This window comes from Mirounga angustirostris, unplaced genomic scaffold, assembly GCF_029215605.1.
Source record: "Mirounga angustirostris isolate CCGP_5_RB_7025 unplaced genomic scaffold, mMirAng1.0.hap1 SCAF_13, whole genome shotgun sequence".
Lineage (NCBI taxonomy): Eukaryota > Metazoa > Chordata > Mammalia > Carnivora > Phocidae > Mirounga > Mirounga angustirostris.
Window position 1 is genome coordinate 43,818,371 of NW_026991721.1, and position 21,359 is coordinate 43,839,729.

At 34.6% G+C, this 21,359-nt stretch overlaps 1 protein-coding gene across 5 annotated transcripts in view; it reads right to left on the bottom strand.

The window, feature by feature from the left end:
* Positions 1-726: 726 nt before the first annotated feature.
* Positions 727-21,359, bottom strand: part of EED (embryonic ectoderm development) — a 29,689-nt gene continuing 9,056 nt past the window's right edge. For 3 of the 5 annotated variants that reach the window (XM_045894569.3, XM_064576810.1, XM_045894570.3), the window contains 10 exons: positions 19,003-19,068; positions 17,821-17,946; positions 17,072-17,153; positions 14,878-14,969; positions 12,986-13,119; positions 11,023-11,128; positions 9,811-9,885; positions 2,394-2,552; positions 1,622-1,695; positions 727-1,059 (listed from right to left, as the gene is read on the bottom strand). In XM_045894569.3, the coding sequence (XP_045750525.1) occupies positions 933-1,059; positions 1,622-1,695; positions 2,394-2,552; positions 9,811-9,885; positions 11,023-11,128; positions 12,986-13,119; positions 14,878-14,969; positions 17,072-17,153; positions 17,821-17,946; positions 19,003-19,068 (1,041 nt within the window). In that variant the 3' untranslated portion in view covers positions 727-932. The remainder of the gene's footprint in view (positions 1,060-1,621; positions 1,696-2,393; positions 2,553-9,810; positions 9,886-11,022; positions 11,129-12,985; positions 13,120-14,877; positions 14,970-17,071; positions 17,154-17,820; positions 17,947-19,002; positions 19,069-21,359) is intronic. The other 2 variants (XM_045894571.3, XM_064576811.1) reach the window with 2 other exon arrangements.

A 21,359-nucleotide genomic window follows, 5' to 3' on the forward strand; every position in this document is an offset into this window, starting at 1 on the left:
CTCTGTCCTCTTCTCACTTGCTCTAATGGTAATTATTTCCATTAAGATTTCTAATGGTCGGGTGCCTGGGTGGCTCAGTGGGTTAAGTGACTGCCTTCAGCTCAGGTCATGATCCTGGAATCCCAGGATCGAGTCCCACATCAGGCTCCCTGCTCAGCAGTGAGTCTGCTTCTCCCTCTAACCCTCCCCCCTCTCATGCTCTCTCTCAAATAAATAAAATCTTAAAAAAAGATTGCTAATGGTCTAGCTGCAAACCAAATAGCAGCATTTTTTTTCAACTGTGTGGAAAGCTTAAATCATTGTATGTGCCAACTATAGAATTTTAAATATAATTACTATCAAGTTATTACAGAAGAAATACAAAGACATAGTTAATACAATTTCCAATAAAAAAAAGTAACAATGTATTTAGGGTTTAGTGTATGTCAAGTACTGTTCCAGCTGCTTCACTTGTTTAATCATTTGATCCTTAATAACCCTATGAGGTAGGTATTCTTATCCATGTTTCACATACAAAGAAACTGAGGTAGATGTTCAGTTATTTAGCTCAGCTCATAGTTGCAGAGCCAAGACTTAAATTCAGCTTAGTTCTAGAGCTTACACTTAATCACTACATTATATAGCTTTCTTCAGTTAAAAGAACTACAAAAATGGTCATTAACAAAAAGGGCGTACTTTTATTACTTTCAACATTTCTTTTTATCACAATGAAAATAAACACACAGCTTTACAAAAATAAATTTTTATTAAAAGCAGTAGAGTCTGAGCAGGAGACAGTACAAAGAATGTAAACAATGTAAACACTACATTCAGCTCAGCCTGATTGAATGCTGAAAGACAACTCTAAATGCTCTATGTGCCCTTACTAGCAAGATACAGTAATTCTATTATACACAGAAAACACACACTAATTTTGATTAAGAAAAAGTATTTTATCGAAGTCGATCCCAGCGCCAAATACTGGCATCATCACAAACAGCTATAAGAATACTGCTATCTCTGCTAAAACTGGTTTGTCGAATAGCAGCACCACATTTATGATGAGTCAGTGTTGTACATCTAGGAAAAAACAAGACAAGAGGTTAAATGCCATTCATAAAAAATGTATCAAATTAAACCAGTGAATTAGAAAACAAACAGATGTTCCAAGTCATATGGAAAGCATTTAAAACATCACTGAGAGCTCAATTTCTAATTTCATAAAATTTGGGTATATTTTATATTTTAAAAAAAGAAGCAACCTGTCAAAGTACTCACGATAAACAGTCATTATGAGAATAAAAAGTATTTTAAAATAACTGAGCCATGTAAATGTTAAAAATGATTTAAGAATGGTAGTTCAAGTATCAATTACTTCTATCTATTGGCATAACATTTGAGAAAAAGGCAGAAATTATCAATAAAAATTTCTTTAAAAAGATTTTATTTATTTTTACGAGAGAGAAGGCACACAAGCAGGGGAGGGGGGCACGTAGGAGAAGCAAAGACTCCCCACAGAGCAGGGGGCCTGATGCAGGACTTGATCCCAGGACTCTGGGATTATGATCTGAGCCGAAGGTAGCTGCTTAACCGACTGAACCACCCAGGCATCCCTAATCAATAAATATTTCTAAATACTTACTTGGCTTTATGAGGATCCTCTACTTCTAAATCCCAAACATAAAGTTTGCCAACCTGATTGCCCAATGCAAGCATCTGTATAAACATATTTTTAAAAACACCGAATTATTAAAATAGGTACAGAGCCTTCAAGCATTCCTAAGACATATTCGTATTTCAGAAAAACCTCAGCTCCAGCCTTTGGCTATGCTCATGGTTGGTTCTTTGCATCTTATATTTCTGATTTTTAATGGGGTAACAGCAACTAATACTTCAGAGGTATCCTGAGTAAATTAGAAGGCATTCTGCAAACTTACAAAGGACTTTACAATTTACATTGTTAGCATGTACTCTTTATTCTATTCTGCCTTAAAGAATTATAGCAAAAGCTACAGACAGCTCCTCCACAGTTTTCTGATAGAAATAAATACCCAGGTAATTTGTTACTACAAATTCCTAACACCAATCTCTTTCAAATTTTAGATAACTAGTAGTTTGCCCCATCTTCCATGTTGATTTTTCTCCAAGCTTTTCTACAAAAAAAGCTACCTTAATAACAGATGTTATGGAAAGCAAGCATCTCACTGCCACCATTGACACCTGTCAACTGCATTTATACTAAGCATTGCAGATGGTATGCAGAACCACAAAGGTAGAATAAATAACATCACAGGCCAAATTAATCAATATAAAATATCAAGGCAGATTCTTAGAGGAAACTGAACATGGATGCACAACAGAGAAAAGTGAAATTACAATGGTCTTAAGTTTAAAATGTAAAAATATGTTGCTACCTTTTGCCAGAAATCCATAGAAAACCTCATGTACCAAATGTCACACTGGCTGTAATCGAATCGCCCAAGAATAGTCACATTAGACTCACTGGGTTTAATTTTATCTATATCATCTTCCATTTTGCCAGGTTTCCAGCACACAATGGCATTTTCACAAGACTTTAAGAGAGAGAAATGAGAAAAAAAGAAATGTTACATATAGAACTGAATTTTAAATATTAAAAACAAAGCTCTTTTTTATTATTTTTAGAATCAACGGTCTTAAAACCTGGTTATCCATCTACTAAATACAGTGATATACATTCATTTATATTACAGATCATTTATATTTATAGAGTCAATGTCCACACTTGAGGACAAGAAGTCGTATTACAACAGAATTTAACAATATTCAAAAGCGTTATATTATCTGGAATCTCATTTTGAAGTCACAATTTCTCTTCTAAACCAAATCCATCTCTAGATACTGTGGCACCCAGAAACCGGAGTGTTTTATAACAAAGGTAAATTACAAAAACCCTATACAAATGCATGGCTCTTCAATATGGCCCCTGCTTAGAGGCCTTAAGAGATCAGATTATATAGAAGGCAATAAACTCAGGGGTTTTAACATCAAGACATTGATATGGGGATAGGACTGAACTAGACTAAGTTACACTACACCTTCCTATTCTAGTATCATTGTCTTTGCACACATTCTAGTTAAGCAGCAAGTGATAAGGAACACAATGGAAGAAAAACTGCAACACAGTGGGCACTATTCGTATTATATGTCAGTGGTGTGCCAACTGAGGGACATTTTGCAATGTCCCTGCCCTTTAGTAGATTAGAGGCGAGAGATGCTGCTGGATGGCCCCTCCCAATTAAAAAAAAAAAAAAAAAAGAATGATCTAGCCCAGTATCTCAACAGAACCTGGACTGAGAAACGCCTGTGTAGGGAAGAGTGCCTTCTGGAGTTTACATGACACAGCCTACATAGTCCCGTGGGGCAGCTCTATCCGGTTCACTGACATACGAACAGTTTAACAGCAGGGCCACAGGAAGATTAGGGAGGGGAAAACACCCCTCCCCCCGTTTTTCTTCTCTTGTCTTTTTAGATTATATAAAATCCCAGGGCTATATATCTGATACACAAGTTCTTTACTGTAAAGTACCTTAGATTAGAGATCACCTACTTTGATGACCTAACTAAATGCACAATTGGATTGACAGCCTGTAGACTTCCCTCAAAAGACTCATCTTGGTCCCAACCCCACTGAATCAGAATTCTCTACAAGGTAAGGCTGAAGCAGAACAATTATGACATAGTTCTTCAAGTGCCTGTCACCGATTACACTGGTAAAGGATCCTTAATTAGTAGAGTCCCCTCATGAACTAAAACTTAAGGAGGTAAGGAGAATTTGTTCGCTGTAATTGATGACTGCACTTGAAAAATCATCTAGAGAGCTTTTTAAAATTACGAATTCCCAGGTCCTTGTGCCAGATTTAGAAAACTCTGTGACTGAGGCCTAGGAATCTATTTTTACAATGTTCTCCTAGTGATTCTGATGCAGAAAGATTTGAGACCACCAATATAGTTCATTCATGTCAGCTTCCTGAAACCTAAAATGCAGAAATCCTTTCATCTGATTAAGTTCTAAGAAAAGAAATTTTAGAGCTAGTGGCTTTTTACTTCTACTTCCAAAACGATGAAGTAGATGTACTTTCCCCTATTTATCCTCACTATAGCTTAAAAGACTGAGTATCAAATATAAAGCAAACATAAGATTTTGAAAGGTAGAGAGAAGGCAGGTTGGTTTGGAACCTTGGGACTTCAGGACGTTGAGTTCCTTGGTTTTCTTTTCTTTTTTTTTTTTTTTTTTAAAGATTTTATTTATTTTTTAGACAGTGAGCGAGAGAGAAACAGCATGAGAGGGGAGAGGGTCAGAGGGAGAAGCAGGCTCTCCGCCGAGCCGGGAGCCCGATGTGGGACTCGATCCCAGGACCCTGGGATCATGACCTGAGCCGAAGGCAGACGCTTAACCATCTGAGCCACCCAGGCGCCCGAGTTCCTTGGTTTTCTTCTGCCTCATTTATGTACCCGACTGGATACTAGACAAGGCAGCAGCTCAGCAGTACCCATGGGTTAAGTCCAAAATACCCCCAATAAAAGCCTGCTCTCTCTAATAACCAAAGAACCAGGAAAGTGACAACCTAGCAGGAGAGAAAATTTTCTAACACTCTACTCCTGCCAAACACCACAGAAAAAAACTGTGGGCCCATGCTCGCATGAACCAGCAAAGGCCCAGTGGGGAGCACTTCTCAGGTGTAACTCTGCACCTCAAATGCGTACCTGACCCTCCCTACCCCTCACCCGTAAGGAGGTAACTTTCTCCTCCTTCTCCTCTTTGCCTGGGGTGGTATCAGAGGAGGCCTAGCAAAGTTAGCATGTTTACAATCATCCATGACCCCCCCGTGTCAGTGGAGACCACTTTGGGGAACAGTAATGAGACACCACCATCTCGACTTCCCCACCACCTACCAATCATGAAGTAGTACTCCCCTTCCCCAGCTGAAAATTTATCAGAGGAAGAATGTAAAAAACATCTAAATAAGACACACAGTCTTGTAGTATAACACTCAAAATATCTAGATCTCAAAAATTCACTTGTCATACCAAGAATCAGAAAAATCTCAACTTTAATGCTAACAGACTAAATGCCAACAATGAGAAGCATAGGTGTTGGAACTATCTGACAAGGATTTTAAAGCAGCCATCATAAAAATGCTTCTCTGAAAAAAATGCTTCAATGAGCAATTATAAACACACTTAAAAACAAGGACAAAAAGTCTCAGCAAAGAAATAAGAATCAAATGGAAAATTTAGAACTGAAAAATACTATAACCAAAATAAGAAAATCAACCTAAACGTTCAACAAGAGTCAGTAAATTTAAAGTTAGAAAAACAGAAAGTACCCAATCCAAACAAAAGGAAACAAACGAAAAAAGATAGTCCCAGGGGTCAAATAAAAGATCTAACATTCATATCATTAGAGTTCAAAAGGAGTGGAAGAAGAGAGCAGGTCTAAAAAAAGAATCTGAATAGTGGCTGAAAAGTTTCCAGATCTGGCACAACTGTATCTCCAAAAGACAAATTTACTACAATTTAAGAAGGTGAGTGAACTCTAAAAGATAAAATCCAAAGAAATCAAGGTACATCATATTCAAACTTCTGAAAACTAAAAAGACAAAAAAGCAAGTAAGACAGAACACCTTATATTTAGAAGAAAAACAATTCCAATGATGGCAGGTGTCTGAGCAGAAACCACAGACCCTGGAAAGAGGGAACACAACATTTTTCAAATGTGTAAAGAAAATAACTGTCTAGGTAAAATCCTATATCAAGTGAATATGCCTTTCAGGAATGAAGGAGAAATGAAGACATTCTCAGATGAAGAAAAACGAAGAATTTGTCACCAAAAGAACTACCCTAAAAGAATGGTTACAGGCAGTTTTATAAACACAAAGGAAATAATATGAGAAGGAATCTTGGAACATCAGGAAGGAACAATGGAAAAAGCAAAATGAGTAAGTACTCTCCTTTTCCTCTTGAGTTTTTAAATTATGTTTGATGGTTGAAGCAAAAATGGTAACATTTTTTGATGTTTTTCTCAATTATAAAGGGAATATTTAAGACAAACTATAAGCGGTGGATAAAGTAACAAAGGAAAATAAGGTTTCTACACTTCATGTCAAGTGGTAAAATGTTGATACACAATAGACAGGTTACATAAATATGTTTTTATATTTATTATTGCCTGGTAGGCATATCTTTAGGCAATTTTTTACTTTTAATCTACACCTATTTTATACCTAAAGTGACTTTCTTATAGATAGCATTAACAAAAATAAATTATAACAAAAGGTAACAAAACAGTTAATAAATATACATATATAGTATCTAGAGGAAACACCAAAAAGCTGCATAAAGAAATGTACTTAGGGGCGCCTGGGTGGCTCAGTCAGTTAAGCGCCTGCCTTCGGCTCAGGTGCAGGATCCTGGGATTGAGCCCCCGCATCAGGCTCCCTGCTCGCGGGGAGCCTGCCTCTCCCTCTCCTCCCTGCTCATGCTCTCTCTCAAAAAAATAAAATCTTAAAAAAAAAATGTACTTAATATTACAGATAAATCAAAATGGAATTCTAGGGGCACCTGGGTGGTTCAGTTGGTTAAGCATCTGCCTTCTGCATAGGTCATGATCTTGGGGTCCTGGAATCGAGCCCCGAGTCTGGCTCTCTGCTCTCACTTATGCTCTGGTGTGCACTCTAACAAATAAAAAATCTTAAAAAAAAAAAAAAAAAAAAGTGTAATTCTAAAAAATATTCACATAGGGGTGCCTGGCTGGCTCAGTCAGTAGAACATGGGACCCTTGATCTAGGGCTTGTGAGTTCAAGCCCTACATTGGGCATAGAGCCTGCTGAAAAAAATGTTTACATAACCTACAGGAAATCAGGGAAAAAGCCCAGATAGAAGAAAAAAAGGAAGAAAGAAAAAAAAACTAAAAAGGTCCAGTCACCAAGACACGGCAATAACAAACAACACACAGAGCTGCAAAACATCATAAAACTGAAAGCAAAAAGGGAAAAAAATCCACAATTACAGCTGGAGACTTCCCCATCTCTCAATATTCGATAAAATAAGTAGACAGAAAAGTCAATGAAGCTATAAAAGAATTCAACCACACCATCGACCAATAGCACCTAACGGACACTTATGGAACACTCCCCACAAATAGAATTACACATTCCTTTCAAGCTCCCACAGAACATACCCAAGATAGTGCCATAAAATAAATCTCAAAAAAGTTTAAAAGAACCCAAATTACAAAGAGTATGCTCTGACCACAATGAAATCAAATTAGAAATCATTAAAAGAAAGGTAACAAGAAATCTCCAATACCTAGAAACTGAACAACACATTTCTTACCAAAATTAGTGAGATGCAGCTAAATAAAGGCAGAGAGGAAAATTTATAGCATCTAATACTTATCTTAGAGAAGTCTCAACTCAATAATCTGAGCTCCCACACCTTAAGAAACTACTAAAAGAGCAAAATACACCCATGGCAAACAAAAGGAAGAAGAGAGAAAAAATTGAGTAGCCCCTACCAAGACTTAACAACAAAAAAAAAGAAGACAAATTACCATTTCAGGAATGAAGCAGGGCTATCAGTAGAGACCTTGCAGTTGTCAAAAGGAAAATAAGAGAATATAACAAACAACTCTACACATAAATTTTACCTTAGATGTAATGGATCAATTCCTCATACAACACAAACTACCACAACTCACATAATATGAAATAGTTAATTTGAACAGCCTTTTTTTTTTTTTAAAGATTTTATTTATTTATTTGACAGAGAGACACAGCGAGAGAGGGAACACAACAGGGGGAGTGGCAGAGGGAGAAGCAGGCTCCCCGCGGAGCAGGGGCTCGATTCCAGGACCCTGGGATCATGACCTGAGCCAACGACTGAGCCACCCAGGCGCCCCTGAACAGCTTTTTTAACTATTAAGGAAATGGAATCTGTATCTTTAAAACTCTCAAAAATTTCTAGGCCCAGATGATTTAACCAGAGAATTCTAATAACCATTTATGAAGAATTTCTTATCATTTCTTCCAGAAAATAAGAGGGAAAACTCGCCAATTCATTTTATGAAGCCAGAATTATCAATACCAAAACCAGACAAAGACATTACAAAAAACTTCAGACTAGTATCATAACCTCATGAATACAAACAAATCTTTGACAAAATACCAGCTATTAACAACACTTATAAAAAATTACACTATGAACAAATAAACTGATTCTAGGGATACAGGACCAGATCAAAAAAAAAAAAACAAAAAAAACCAATTAAATACACTCCATTAACAGGCTAAGAAAAAGCCACATGATCATATCAACTGATATAGAAAAAGCATTTGACAAAATTCAACACCTATTCATGATAAAATTCTCAAAAAAATTAGTAAGGGGGATAGTTCTCAACCTGATAGAGAACTATAAAAAACATACAGCTAATATACGTAATTGTTAAAGACAGAATTCTTTCCCTTTTAATATCAGAAACAAGTCAGGAATGTCTGATCTTAACACCGCTATTCAACACAGAACCGGAAAGTTTGCCAGTGAAATAAGGCAAGGTCAGAAATGAAGATATAAAACTGTCTCTATAGGCAGATGACATGATGGTCTATGAAAACATTCCCAAGTACTAGACAAAAAACCACGGGATTCAAGGTCAATATACAGCATTCCTGTATACTAGCAATAAACACATAGAAGTAAGGAACACCATTTATAATCATTCAAAAAAGGGCAGTACTTAGGTATAAATCTAACAAAGCATGTACAGGACTTGTATGACAAAAGCTACAAAATGCTGATAATAAAAATCCAAGATCTAAATGGAGAGACATACTATGTTCATGAACTGGAGAGCGGAGCAGATATTAATTCCCCATCAAACTGATACACAAATTTAACAAAATACCAAACTCTTCACTGCCCAAAAAACCCCCAGCAAGATTTTTTTATAAAATGTAGACAAGATTATTCTAAAATTTAAACAGAAAGGCAAAGGAATCAAAATAGCTAAAAAACAATTTCAAAAAAGAATAATAAAGTGGAAGAAAACACTTAACCAATTCCAAGACTTATTACAGAACTACAGTAATCAAGACTGTGTATATATAGTAGTGGTATAGGGAACAGAACAGAAAAACCAGAAGAGCCTCACACAAGTAGGCCAAACAATTTTTGACCAAGGTGCAAAAGCAATTCAAAGGAGAAAGAAGTCTTTCAACAAATGGTGCTGAATAACTGGATATCCATAGGCAAAAAATGAACTACTACCTAAACCTCATATAAAAATTAACTCAAAATAGATCATACATTTAATAAAACATAACACTATAAAACTTTTAGAAGAAAACATAGGAAAACATCTTTAGGATCCAGAGCGTGAAGAGCTCTTAAACATAACATCAAAAGTGCAATCCATAAAATTTTTTCAAAAATCAATAAATTGAAATTCATCAAAATTAAAACATTTGCTCTGCAAAAGACCCTGTTAAGAGGATGAAAAGACAAGCTACAGACTGGAAGAAAATATTTGCAAACTACATATCTGACATAGGATTCATATTTAGAATATATTAAGAACTCTCAAAACTCAATAAAAAAAACACAAAACCAATCCAATTAGAAAATGAGCAAAAGATATGAAGAGACATCATCAAAAAGGATATATGGATGGTAAATAAGCATATGAAAAAGATGTTCATCACTAGCCATCAGGGAAATGCAAATTAAGACCATGATGAGATATCACTACACACCTATCAGAACAGCTAAAATAAAAAATAGTGACAATACCAAATGCCGGTGAAGATTCGGAGACACTGGATCTTTCATACATTGCTGGTGGGAATGTAAAATGGCACGGCCACTCTGGAAAATAGTTTGGCAGTTTCTTAAAAAACTAAACAAACTTAACCATGACCCAGCAATTGCCATTCTAGGCATTTATCCCAGAGAAATGAAAACTTAAGTCCACACAAAAACCTGTACACGATTGTTTATTAGCAGCTTTATTTGTAATACCCCAAACTGCAAAAGGACCAAAATGTCCTACAACAGATGAATAGTTAAATAAACTGTGGTATATCCATACCATGGAATACTACTCAGCAATAAAAAAAAGGAAAACTATTGATACACACAACAACTTGGATGGCATTATACTGAGTGGAAAAACCAATCTTAAAAGGTCCCATACTGTAACATTCTTGAAATGACAAAATTCACATGTGATAAAATGACAACATAGAACTATACACACACATTGTACAATGTCAATTTCCTAAATTTGATATTGTATTACAGTTATGTGAGATGTATGTGGGAGAGATTGGGTGAAGGGCAATATGGGACCTCTCTGTACTTTCTATGAAACTTACTGAGAATCTAATTATTTCAAGATCAAAAGTTTAAAAAAAAAGGTAAAACTATACCCGTAAAGCCAAGAAAAAAATAAGTCAGGCTCTGTCCAAGAAAATATGAAATGCCCTGAAATCCACATCAAGAAAAGAAATTGGATAGCAATTTTTCCAAATATGACAATCCTAAATGTTCAGATAACATCACCAACAACTACTCTAAATTATCAGCAAAAAATATGTAAATACACATCAACACATGAGAGAGAAGGGGTTGGCAAACTACAGCCATAGCCAATTCCAGCTGTCTGTTTTGGTAAATACAAATTGACTGAAATGGACACAAACATAACAAAAAACCCATTACTGGCTTTAGGTATTGGTTGTTTTAAGGTAACATCGGGTATCAGAGAAGAATATCATCTTACAAGTTAACATTTTTCCTGTTATTGCAGCACAAGTTATAATAATCATCAGGATGTTATATGCCTAAAACAAGTTTCCAAATCTATGAGGCTTTAAGGGAAAAAAAAGGAATTTCCCATCTGCCATCCAATTTACCAAACTGTATAAAAAAATTGTGCTCCCTGCAAGGTTCCAACTCACACAAACAAACAACAGAAGTACAGCTTAACAGCAGTTAGCATACCTTGGAAAGTATCAAATCACCTAACCATCGCACACAATCGACATAATTCCTATGTATGTCTCTGGTGGAAAAGTCAGGAAAGTGAATTTTCTGAGAAATAAATGGCCTGCAATGGAAATGTCAAAAGTTAAAAAGAAAAAAGAATAGTAGAATCACACTAATTTTCACTTTCATATTTATATGACTATTAATTCTGTGTTCCTAGAAAACTGCATACCTTCTTATGTGTTTATTGAGACCTAAAGTCTCATTTCATATATTTCTGTATTTTTTCCATTATCGGCTCTCATTTCAATTTTCTTATGAAATTTCATTTACAAAAATTATAGCTTCTTATCTTACTATGGAGACCAAAATAAATCACTTCAAATTCTGGCTATCCTAACCAATGATAAGCAGTATCATCTGATTACAGCACTAAAAGTTTCTCATAGAAAACATTAAACTATTCAAACCTTTAAATTTAAGCATTAACAGTCTATCAAAGTCAACATATCTACATTATTTCAAAAGATGGTCACCTTTCTAGGAACAATGACACATCATTCCAAAGGCTGCTAAAGACAAGGTTAGATGAGAGTCCTCCCTTGAGCAACAATTTCTAAAAATGGTATCTAAAAGGAATTTGGCATTTATTAAGAATTTTCCTGTACTTAGGAAAGTGAAACATAGTGCTATTTTTTCTTTAAAGATGTTTTTGAGAAGACCACCAAGCAGAGAAGTCACTACCAATTCTATAGTTACTTAAAAGTATACCTAACATTTCTAATCTAGTGATTCAGATTTATACTGAAATAACTGTAGAAGAATGACATGATGCCATGAATTAGTTGTGTCTTGGGCAACTCACATGTCCTCTCTTTACTTTTCTCTCATATGTAAAAAGGATGTTGGGCTGAATCATCTCAAACATTCTTTCCAGTTCAGATTCTGGGAGCTTTTCTTTATTAAAACATTAAAATGTTATTAATGATCTAATACAAATTCTTAATTCTGCTATAATTATATTAATTGCTTTTTAGCCAAATATGTTAGTGCATTGAAGTATTTGTTGATGGTTATAAATTTAACTGATAACCTATTAATAATCTGGTTTGATAACCAGAAAATAAATGCTTTTTGTTAAAACAGAAGTGCAAACGAAGTTAATATACACAGACATACCATAGTGACAGTGAAAGTGTTAATAGCCTGATGAGATTCTGAAAAGACAGTTATTGAATTAAAAATCAAAGCATTTCAAAAATATATTAAGGGGGTATCTAGATGGCTTAGTCGGTGGAATGTGCAACTCTTGATCTTGGGGTTTAAAATCTGAGCCCCACGTTGGGTGTAGAGATTACTTAGAAAATAAAAATCTTTATATATATATATTAAAAATATTGAAATTATATATATATTTATGTTTTAGGAAAACTGCACAGTTCCCACTCATAGTCAGTCCCATAAAGCAAGGCTCCTGGTTTTGAACTTTCTCCATCTAAAAAAGGGATCATTTAAAGGAAAGCATTACATTATCATGAAATAAAGCCAAGAAACCCATTTAAAAAAATCATGATTTACTGTCTTGACTTTGAATTTAAAGTGTTGACAAATAATACAAGTAATACTATTCTGAAGGGTCCTTTATCCTATCCCACGGAGCAGGTTTAAGCAGCTTAAAATTGTTAAAATGTAAATAGTCAAGCACATGCATACCTAAATAAAAATAAGTGAAACATGCTACTAAATTAAGATGAAGACAAAATTTAAAGGGGATTTTGAAAAATGAGCCACAAACAGACTAAAAATAAAGGGCTTTGATTTAAAAAATCTTATGGCATATAAATGGGTACCTAAAACTTATTCAAAGAAGGGCTTCTAAACTCAATGTTGGGGGATTATGTAAAAATTTTGGAAAAAGTAAAATGCACCTATCCAATAGCATGAAAAAACAAACTGTTTTCAATAGCACAGTTGTTACCTGTTAGTTTTATTTGGATTATAATCATAAGATTCCTTAATTGCATTCATCATTCTCTTTGAATTGATCCTCCAAAGTTTAAGAGAGTGATCCATACCACAGGACATTATTTTTTCACCCAAAAGATCATAATCCTGTATGTAAAAGAGAAAAGCTTAAAATATACAAAACTGCCCAAATTAGACTATCCAAATTTCATCTGATGTACAGCATAATGAAAATTCTATTTCAAGTCACACACATTTTGAGTTTATCCATGTAGCCCATAAATCAGTTGTTACTGCTTCCAAGACTTTTTTTTCCCAAGATTTAGTTTTAACTGATTAGTCATAACCACACTATATGAGCTTATACAATATGTAAGTCAAGAAAGTAAACTGTTTGAATTTAGTTTTATCTATTCAATTATCTTTAAATATTTCCTTTGCTTGATTTTGAAGGTAAACTGAATGAAGTAAAACAATTATTCTATGACGCAAAGACCTGAGTTTGTCAGTATTCTTTGTCCAACCCTGATTAAACAATGAAATCGACAGCTGTAAACTATACAGTTGGTCCTTGAACTGAAATTTTACTTTATCTGTAGTCCAAATGCTTATTATATTGGTTTTAAGTTCACTTTTAAAAGAAAGAACAGTAGAAGGGGGCCTGGCTGGCTCAGTCAATAGGGCATGCAACTCTTGATCTCAGGGTTGTGAGTTCAAGCTCCACACTGGGTGTAGAGATTACTTAAAAATAAAATCTTAGAGGCACCTGGGGGGCTCAGTCAGTTAAGCATCTGCCTTCAGCCTTCAGGCTTGTGCTCTGTCAAATAAATAAAATCTTTAAAATAAATAAATAAATAAATAAAATCTTAAAAAAAAAAGGGAAGAAAACAGTAGAGTTCTATTTAAGGAGGAGGAGATTTTCCTTATTAATCTAGCTATTCTGTGTTAATCCAACCTTTGAATTGATCAATAACACTGTTTTTACAAGAGCCTAAGGGCTTTAGGTTTGGTGTTCACTGAATTCAGAAGTCTGGTTGCTGTTACTTCTAATTATCTCACTGTCAATAGCAACAAGACACCCTTAGAGTCAGTAGCTCTAATTTATAATTCTTAAACGATGGTAGTCATGGCTCTTAGGACACATAAAACCAGATGGAAGAATGCTTCTGCAACTTTTAGAAAATCCAAGGCAACAAGGTAGCTGTAGGTAGGTATGATTCTCACAAAAGCATACAAACTCCAACTACAGAAATATTTAGTACTTCCAAATAAAAAGCTACTGACTTCAAAACAACGTGCCCCTTTACACAGTTTAATAAAATATTGAAGAACTGTAAAACCACTAGATAAGCTATAAATGGAACATAAGTAAAGCTAAAATAATGTAAAAATGTGAAAATACTAGCTGACTAAAAATACCAACATCATATCATTAAAATGGATCAAGAGATTATAATACATAAATATAAAGATAACACCATGACATCAAAGAGTTCTCTAAAACTTAGTTTAAGCACAATTAAACACTTCCTAAAAATGGATCTTACATTTCAACTTCAAATAAAAGATGAAAGTTGATCTCAATTGCTAACTAGCTTAACCTTTTTCTTTAATAACTGAGAAACAGCAAAATGAAAGTTGGCTTGGTGATTTCTGACTAACAAGTTCATGGTATTCTTTCATGAGAATCAAGGTGCTGGTATAAAGTGCAAGAGTATAGATAAAGCACAAAAAGCCTAACTTGCTTTATTCCTTCATCTGTAAAGTAAAAACCTTGTTATGTCACAAGTAAATGAGTGCCTGGCAGGCTATATGAAACAAACCATATGCTTTCTTATAAGAGTTCCATGGGGATTGTTCAGAGCTCTACACCTGAAGGTCACTGCCCTGCAGCTTTCAACTTACAGCACTTAGAACTTCATCTCTGTGCCCTTCTACGCCTCCAAATATCGCCACCAGAGTGTCTGTTTGGATATTCCACAATCGTAATGCATGATCTAGTAAAGACATGAAAAAAAATTTTTTTAAATGGACTTTTATCATTCACTTACTCTGGACTCTCAAAACCTCTTTAAAGAAGTAAAAACTACAAAAGTTTGGACTTAAGTAATGCACAGTGAGAATTAAGAATGGAATCTACATTATATAACAACTGAAAATATTTACATCAACATGTAGACTTAACTAAGTATGAGCTCAAACTTTCCAGATCAAAAAGAAGCATTTATGTGGTCTTAAAATATGTTTAGCTTATTTGCCTCAAATAATTTCCTTTAAATAACATCCTAATTTGATGGGAGTTATGCTCATTTACAAATTGAGGGGACTACAAGGTTTCTAAAGTAACCCCAAAATAGGGATAAAAAACATACAGTACAACTTACTTCTATAGTATTATAGACCTCTTAGAAATATAACAATTTGAACAATCTCATTTTCCACTAAACATTAGCAACAAAAATATACAGCAACATTAATATAAAAAGGTACAGCTTGAAATACAACAATGCCCATATTGTACATGAATATTAACATATTCCATACACTAGAAGAGGCAGTAATAAATGGTTTACTAGTGGAAATTAACATTGTTATAAAAATTATTTCTTGATTCTAATTGTGTACAAGTTTTTACGTGGACATCTGTTTTCATTTCTCTTGACTACATATACACACACAGGAGCTGTATTTCTATGTTTAACTTTTTGAGAAACTGCTAGACTGTTTTTTAATGTGTACATTTTACTTTCCCACCAGCAATGTATGTGGGGGTTCAAACTTCTCTACATCCTAATCAACTTTACACAGCAACACAGGTTACTGTCTTTTTTTTATTACAGTCATTCTAGTAGGTATTAAGTGGTCTCATTGTGTTTTTGATTTGTATTTCCCTAATGATAAATGATACTGAGCACCTTTTCATGTGTTCACTGGACATCAGTGTATATTCTTTAGAAAGTCTATTCAAAACCTTTGCCCATTTTTTAAAGGGTTGTCTTTATTGTTGAATTGTAAAAGCTCTTGATACAAATCCCTTATTAGATACATAATTTGCAAATATTTTCTTATATCCTATAGGTTATCTCTGCACTTAACTGACACAAAGTGGGAAGAGCAGGGTTAGAGTTGTGGTATTTAGAAAGAGTAAGGCATTATGACCTGTAGCACTTGTAAAGAAATACCTGGGCCCAGCTACTATTATCAAGAAAAGAGAAAAAGTTATCAGCTCTTAGGTGTTGACTTCCAAACTTAAGCCTTGGTAGGTAAAGAAAAATCACACTGAAGCATTTTCATGGAAAAGTTTTGATTTGAGGACATCTTTTAGTATGAGCAGATTGTGGAGGGAAGGTTATACGTTTGACAAGCCTTTAAGAATAAACTTGACTAGAATAATAATGTAGAGTAAAAAGAGAACAATCAAGAACAGAATGTAGAAATAACAACACAGATGATTTCAGAGAGCTCAGAAATTAAGAGGCTTGTCTGAACCCTGAATAAATTTATAATGCCAATATAAGCGTACAGAGGAAAGCAAGGCTTTCTTTATATATACAGGAAGTATTTCAGAGACCTTATGCTGGAGAACTTAGCATTTTAAGGAATTCTATTATAAAAATAGAATAAAATATAAACTTTATAAAATAAAATAAAAACTATATATGAAAAAGCAATACAGATTTTCAGATGCATTATTTCTCATTACATGACTGGTCAGTGATAAGGAGATTTACAAAACTATTTTTAAAATTCTTAAAAATGTCTAACTTTGGTGGATCTGCCACTTAAAATTAATAAAGCTTAATAATGTAATTCAATTGAGGATGAACAATCATAATACACTATTGTGAATAAGGGTGACACATACTTAATTTTCAGTACCAATTATTTTATTTATGTCTGATATTAACAGTCCATTTCACAGTCCTTTTACCTAATTCTTGGTCTAGGGATGCTACTGTAGCCTGAGATTTTTCTACTAAAAACGTACTTTATAAATTCTAAGTCTGGCTTTTTTTTTTTAATACCTTAGAACTCTTTGTCCCTTAAAAAAAAATCATTCCCAAATAAATAGGACTAAAGAAACATTTGCTTTTCTTACCTTTACTTACTGACAGGAGAAGATTTGGATCTCTTGGGTGGAATTTCAGCTCATTGATAGCATTTCCATGGCCAACATAATGCTACAATAAATTTATAACATTCAACTTTCATTTTAAAATCAGTAAATTCTTTCATTAATCTTAAAAGAATGGAAATACAGTTTCACTTAAAGTAGTAGTTCCCAACCCTGGCTGCATATTAAAATCACCCAACGAAGTCAAAGGAAAAAAAAAAAAGCTCAAGTCCTATATGCAGGTATTTTGATTTGACTGGATTAGCGGAGACCCAGACAAGGATTTAAAAGATCCTCAAGTGATTCTAATGTGCCCCAGGGTTAAAAACTTCTGATTAAGTGATCTGCAAAACATCTTAGTATCAAATTCCCAGGCTTCACCTTTCAGTTCTTTACAAGTCCTTGACTCTCTATCTCTAATTAGGATGTTTGGAAAAAGTACTCACTCTTCCCCTATAGTTCATTAGAGCATCTCAGAATAAGGCAAAGCAGGAGGGAAATTATTCTTTTTTTAAAAATTGCAAATAATAAAAACCTCCCGCTTATTCCTTAGTTTGTATTATCAAATGTAAAAAAGGTCTCAAAAGATTTGTCTAAAGGAAGCAAAAAGCAAAGTACAAATCAAATTAGAAATTGTACAGATATTGAGATTCCACTAGTTTTAAATTAAAAATGACAAGTTTTCACAAATGTGTATTCAAAATAGGGCAGTTGCAATTTAACCAAAAACCCACCTTTATGCACTGCATTGTTATGGGATTAATTATCCTAATTATGCCTCTAGATCCAGCCACAGCCAGCAAAGGATGGCTTGTATTGCTATCATACGTCCATGCACAAGTGTAAAAGTTTTCATCAGCCTAAGAAATGCCAGTTAAGAAATATAATTTGTTTTTGAAAAGTAAACATGTCAATGATTATAGTATATACTACACGGAAACCTCTATAAAGAAATGCTCAAGTTTTTGACACAGAAGTTCTCATTTCTCCTTATATTACCATATTTAAACAATGGACATTTTAGGTCTACAATCTACACCAAATGGTCAAACAGAACCAGTCCTTCCATTCAATTTTGATTACTATTTAGATGCTTGCATAAATACTCAACTCGGTCATTTGAAAGCAACCACAGACAATATGTAAATGAATGGGTATAGTTGTGTCCCAGTAAAACTTTATTTACAACAACAGGTAGCTAGCCCCACAGGCTATAAATTGCTGACCCTTGTTTTATCCCAGTATGTCTGACTATGCATCTCTATTCAGTTTGATAGAGTTAACTATTAGTTTTCCACCTTTTCCTATGAGACTTGCCCAATATGGCTATAGGTCACTTCTTTCCATATAAACTATTGAAGACTGAATATCCTTGTTCGCTAGGTTTCTCAAATGATCTGAAAGAAGCACTATCACCAACCTTTGTCTAACCTTTTGGCTTTTTAGACCTTTCTTTTTTTTATGTACTTATGTTTTGCAATACTTTATTTCCTACACAAACTGTGTTTACTTTTTCCCTATAGGCTTTGTTGTTCAAATACTCGGTATGACTGCCAGTCACAGCTTCTGATCAACCCCAATTCACTATTAGCTACCCTGAAGTGATAAAATTCTAAGCAAGGTCAAAGAAACAGGAGGTTTTAGCTACTCTTTGCTATCATTTCCATAACTGGATTTCCAATGCTCATCTCTAGCCACTTCTCCCCACTCTCTCATATCCACCTTACAATGCATTTCTAGGGATCAGGAAAATTAGATAAACTAGATACGAGGAATCTCTTGGGGGACAGTAAAGGAACAGCACTGGTTAAAGGACAGTATAACTTAAGGGAACTAATTAATTTAGAAAAGTTTTGGTGTACTTATTGAAAGTCAATTTCTTCAGCCAAAGGTATTAAAAACTCAAGAAAGGATACATCCGCATCCACATAAGATTGCAACAACCGGATCTCTCCCTGTGAGTGACATTCATATAAGGTAACCTAATGAAAACAAAAATATAGTAAGTTTTATCTCAAACACAGAAACCACATTCTCTTCACCTCTGCAACATATTTTAGTCACAAATGTGTCTTAAAGATACTACAGAAACTCGGGCGCCTGGGTGGCTCAGTTGGTTGGGCAGCTGCCTTCGGCTCAGGTCATGATCCTGGAGTCCCAGGATTGAGTCCCGCATCAGGCTCCCTGCTCAGCGGGGAGTCTGCTTCTCCCTCTGACCCTCCCCCCTCTCATGCGCTCTCTCTCTCTCTCAAATAAATAAATAAAATCTTAAAAAAAAAAAAAAAAAGATACTACAGAAATTCTTTTAAATAGCTTCTTTAAACTTAAGGAAGCATTATAAAGCCTAATGTATTACATAATTTCCTGAGTATATTAAATATTGTAGTAATAATAATGGTTTCTATTTCCCATGTTTTAAATTTAGATCTCATTCATGTAATTGCACCAAACCGTTCAAAGTGAATACAGCTGAATACCTCAAGGTAAAGTTGCAGTTTATCATTTTTTAATTAAGTTCTTAAAGTCTTTGGGTAGTTTAAGAATATTTACATATTAATTTACATATAAGAAAGCCTATAATTTGCCTAAATAATGTTTTTCTCATGGACACAGCTCATTTTTTTTTTTTTTTTAAGATTTTATTTATTTGACACAGAGAGATAGTGAGAGCAGGAACACAAGCAGGGAGAGTGGGAGAGGGAGAAGCAGGCTTCCCACCAAGCAGGGAGCCCAACGCGGGGCTTGATCCCAGGTATGACCTGAGCCGAAGGCAGACACTTAATGATTGAGCCACCCAGGTGCCCCAAATATTAACTTTCTGATGTATGGTGGTCCTTTTTATTTGCCATATATTCTAAAGTTAATATATACACTATGTAAATTAAACTTTAATAATTTCTTTCCATTTTTCTTATAGCTTATAGTCATGTTAGCAATAACTTATTAATTTTAATTGAAGTATATAAGAACTCCATAAAGATCCTATAAATTATCACTGCCTATTAAATTAATAAAATCGCTACATTAATAGTTAAAAAATTTTCCTTATCGGGGAGCCTGGGTGGCTCAGTCATTAAGCGTCTGCCTTCAGCTCAGGTCATGGTCCCAGAGTCCTGGGATTGAGCCCTGCATCAGGCTCCCTGCTTGGCAGGAAGCCTTCTTCTCCCTCTCACACTCCCCCTGCTTGTGTTCCTTCTTTCCCTGTGTATCTGTCAAATAAATACATAAAATCTTAAATAAAAATAAATAAAAAATATTCCTTATGACTGCTAAAATAGGTTATGTCCTAGAAGATAATTTTTTCTTAAAAAAAAAAGTCCAAACAGAACTTTTTATAATTCAATAAACTATGTAATGGCCTTCCAGGACATTTTAAATGAAATTACAGATACTTTTTGTTACAATGACTGAACATTTAATTTAAATAAGGACACTGAAGCACAAATTATAACTAATTCTGATATTATCATGGCCAAGTTAGTGAAGTATAATCTAGGGTTTACAGTGATGTCTTAAAAGTAGATTCAAATTAATTAATGCACTTTGTTCCCAACTAGGAAAAAATAACCTAATATTTTCTTGAACCTGTATCACTTTCCCCATGAATTTTTTTCCCCAAAGAATTTAAGAACCAGACTACATGTCACAAGCCACATTTGGCTAAACACCAAGAAAAGCTGTTATCCCATGTTACCAACTGCAGTACCCAAGTTTCAAATTTTCAGGATTTCAACGACCTAGTAAAGGCACCAGAGCCTTAACCTTCCTTACAGGAAATTACCTAAAGCCAAATTTTACTTTTTTTAGAAAACAGGAATAGAAAGGATCTAGCCCAGAATGGATGCATGTGTGCTTGTTATGACTTGAAAATACTGAGTTGACAACTCCCTTGTTAGGAGTTAACTTTGAGAACAGAATACCAACACTGAGAAACAAAAATACAGAACACTGTGCATTAAAACCACATTCGTGGGCGCCTGGGTGGCTCAGTCATTAGGCGGCTGCCTTCAGCTCAGGTCATGGTCCCAGGGTCCTGTGATCAAGCCCACATCGGGCTCCCTGCTCGGCGGGAGGCCTGCTTCTCCCTCCTCCACCCCCCCTGCTTGTGTTCCCTCTCTGTCTCTCTCTGTCAAATAAATAAATAAAATCTTTAAAACAAACAAAAAACCCCAAAAAACCACATTCTTTTATTGCCTAAGAAACTTAGTACAACTAATAAAGAAGCATAAAATTTTATTTTACTCAAAGTAACAACGTATGTACCATCTCTCAG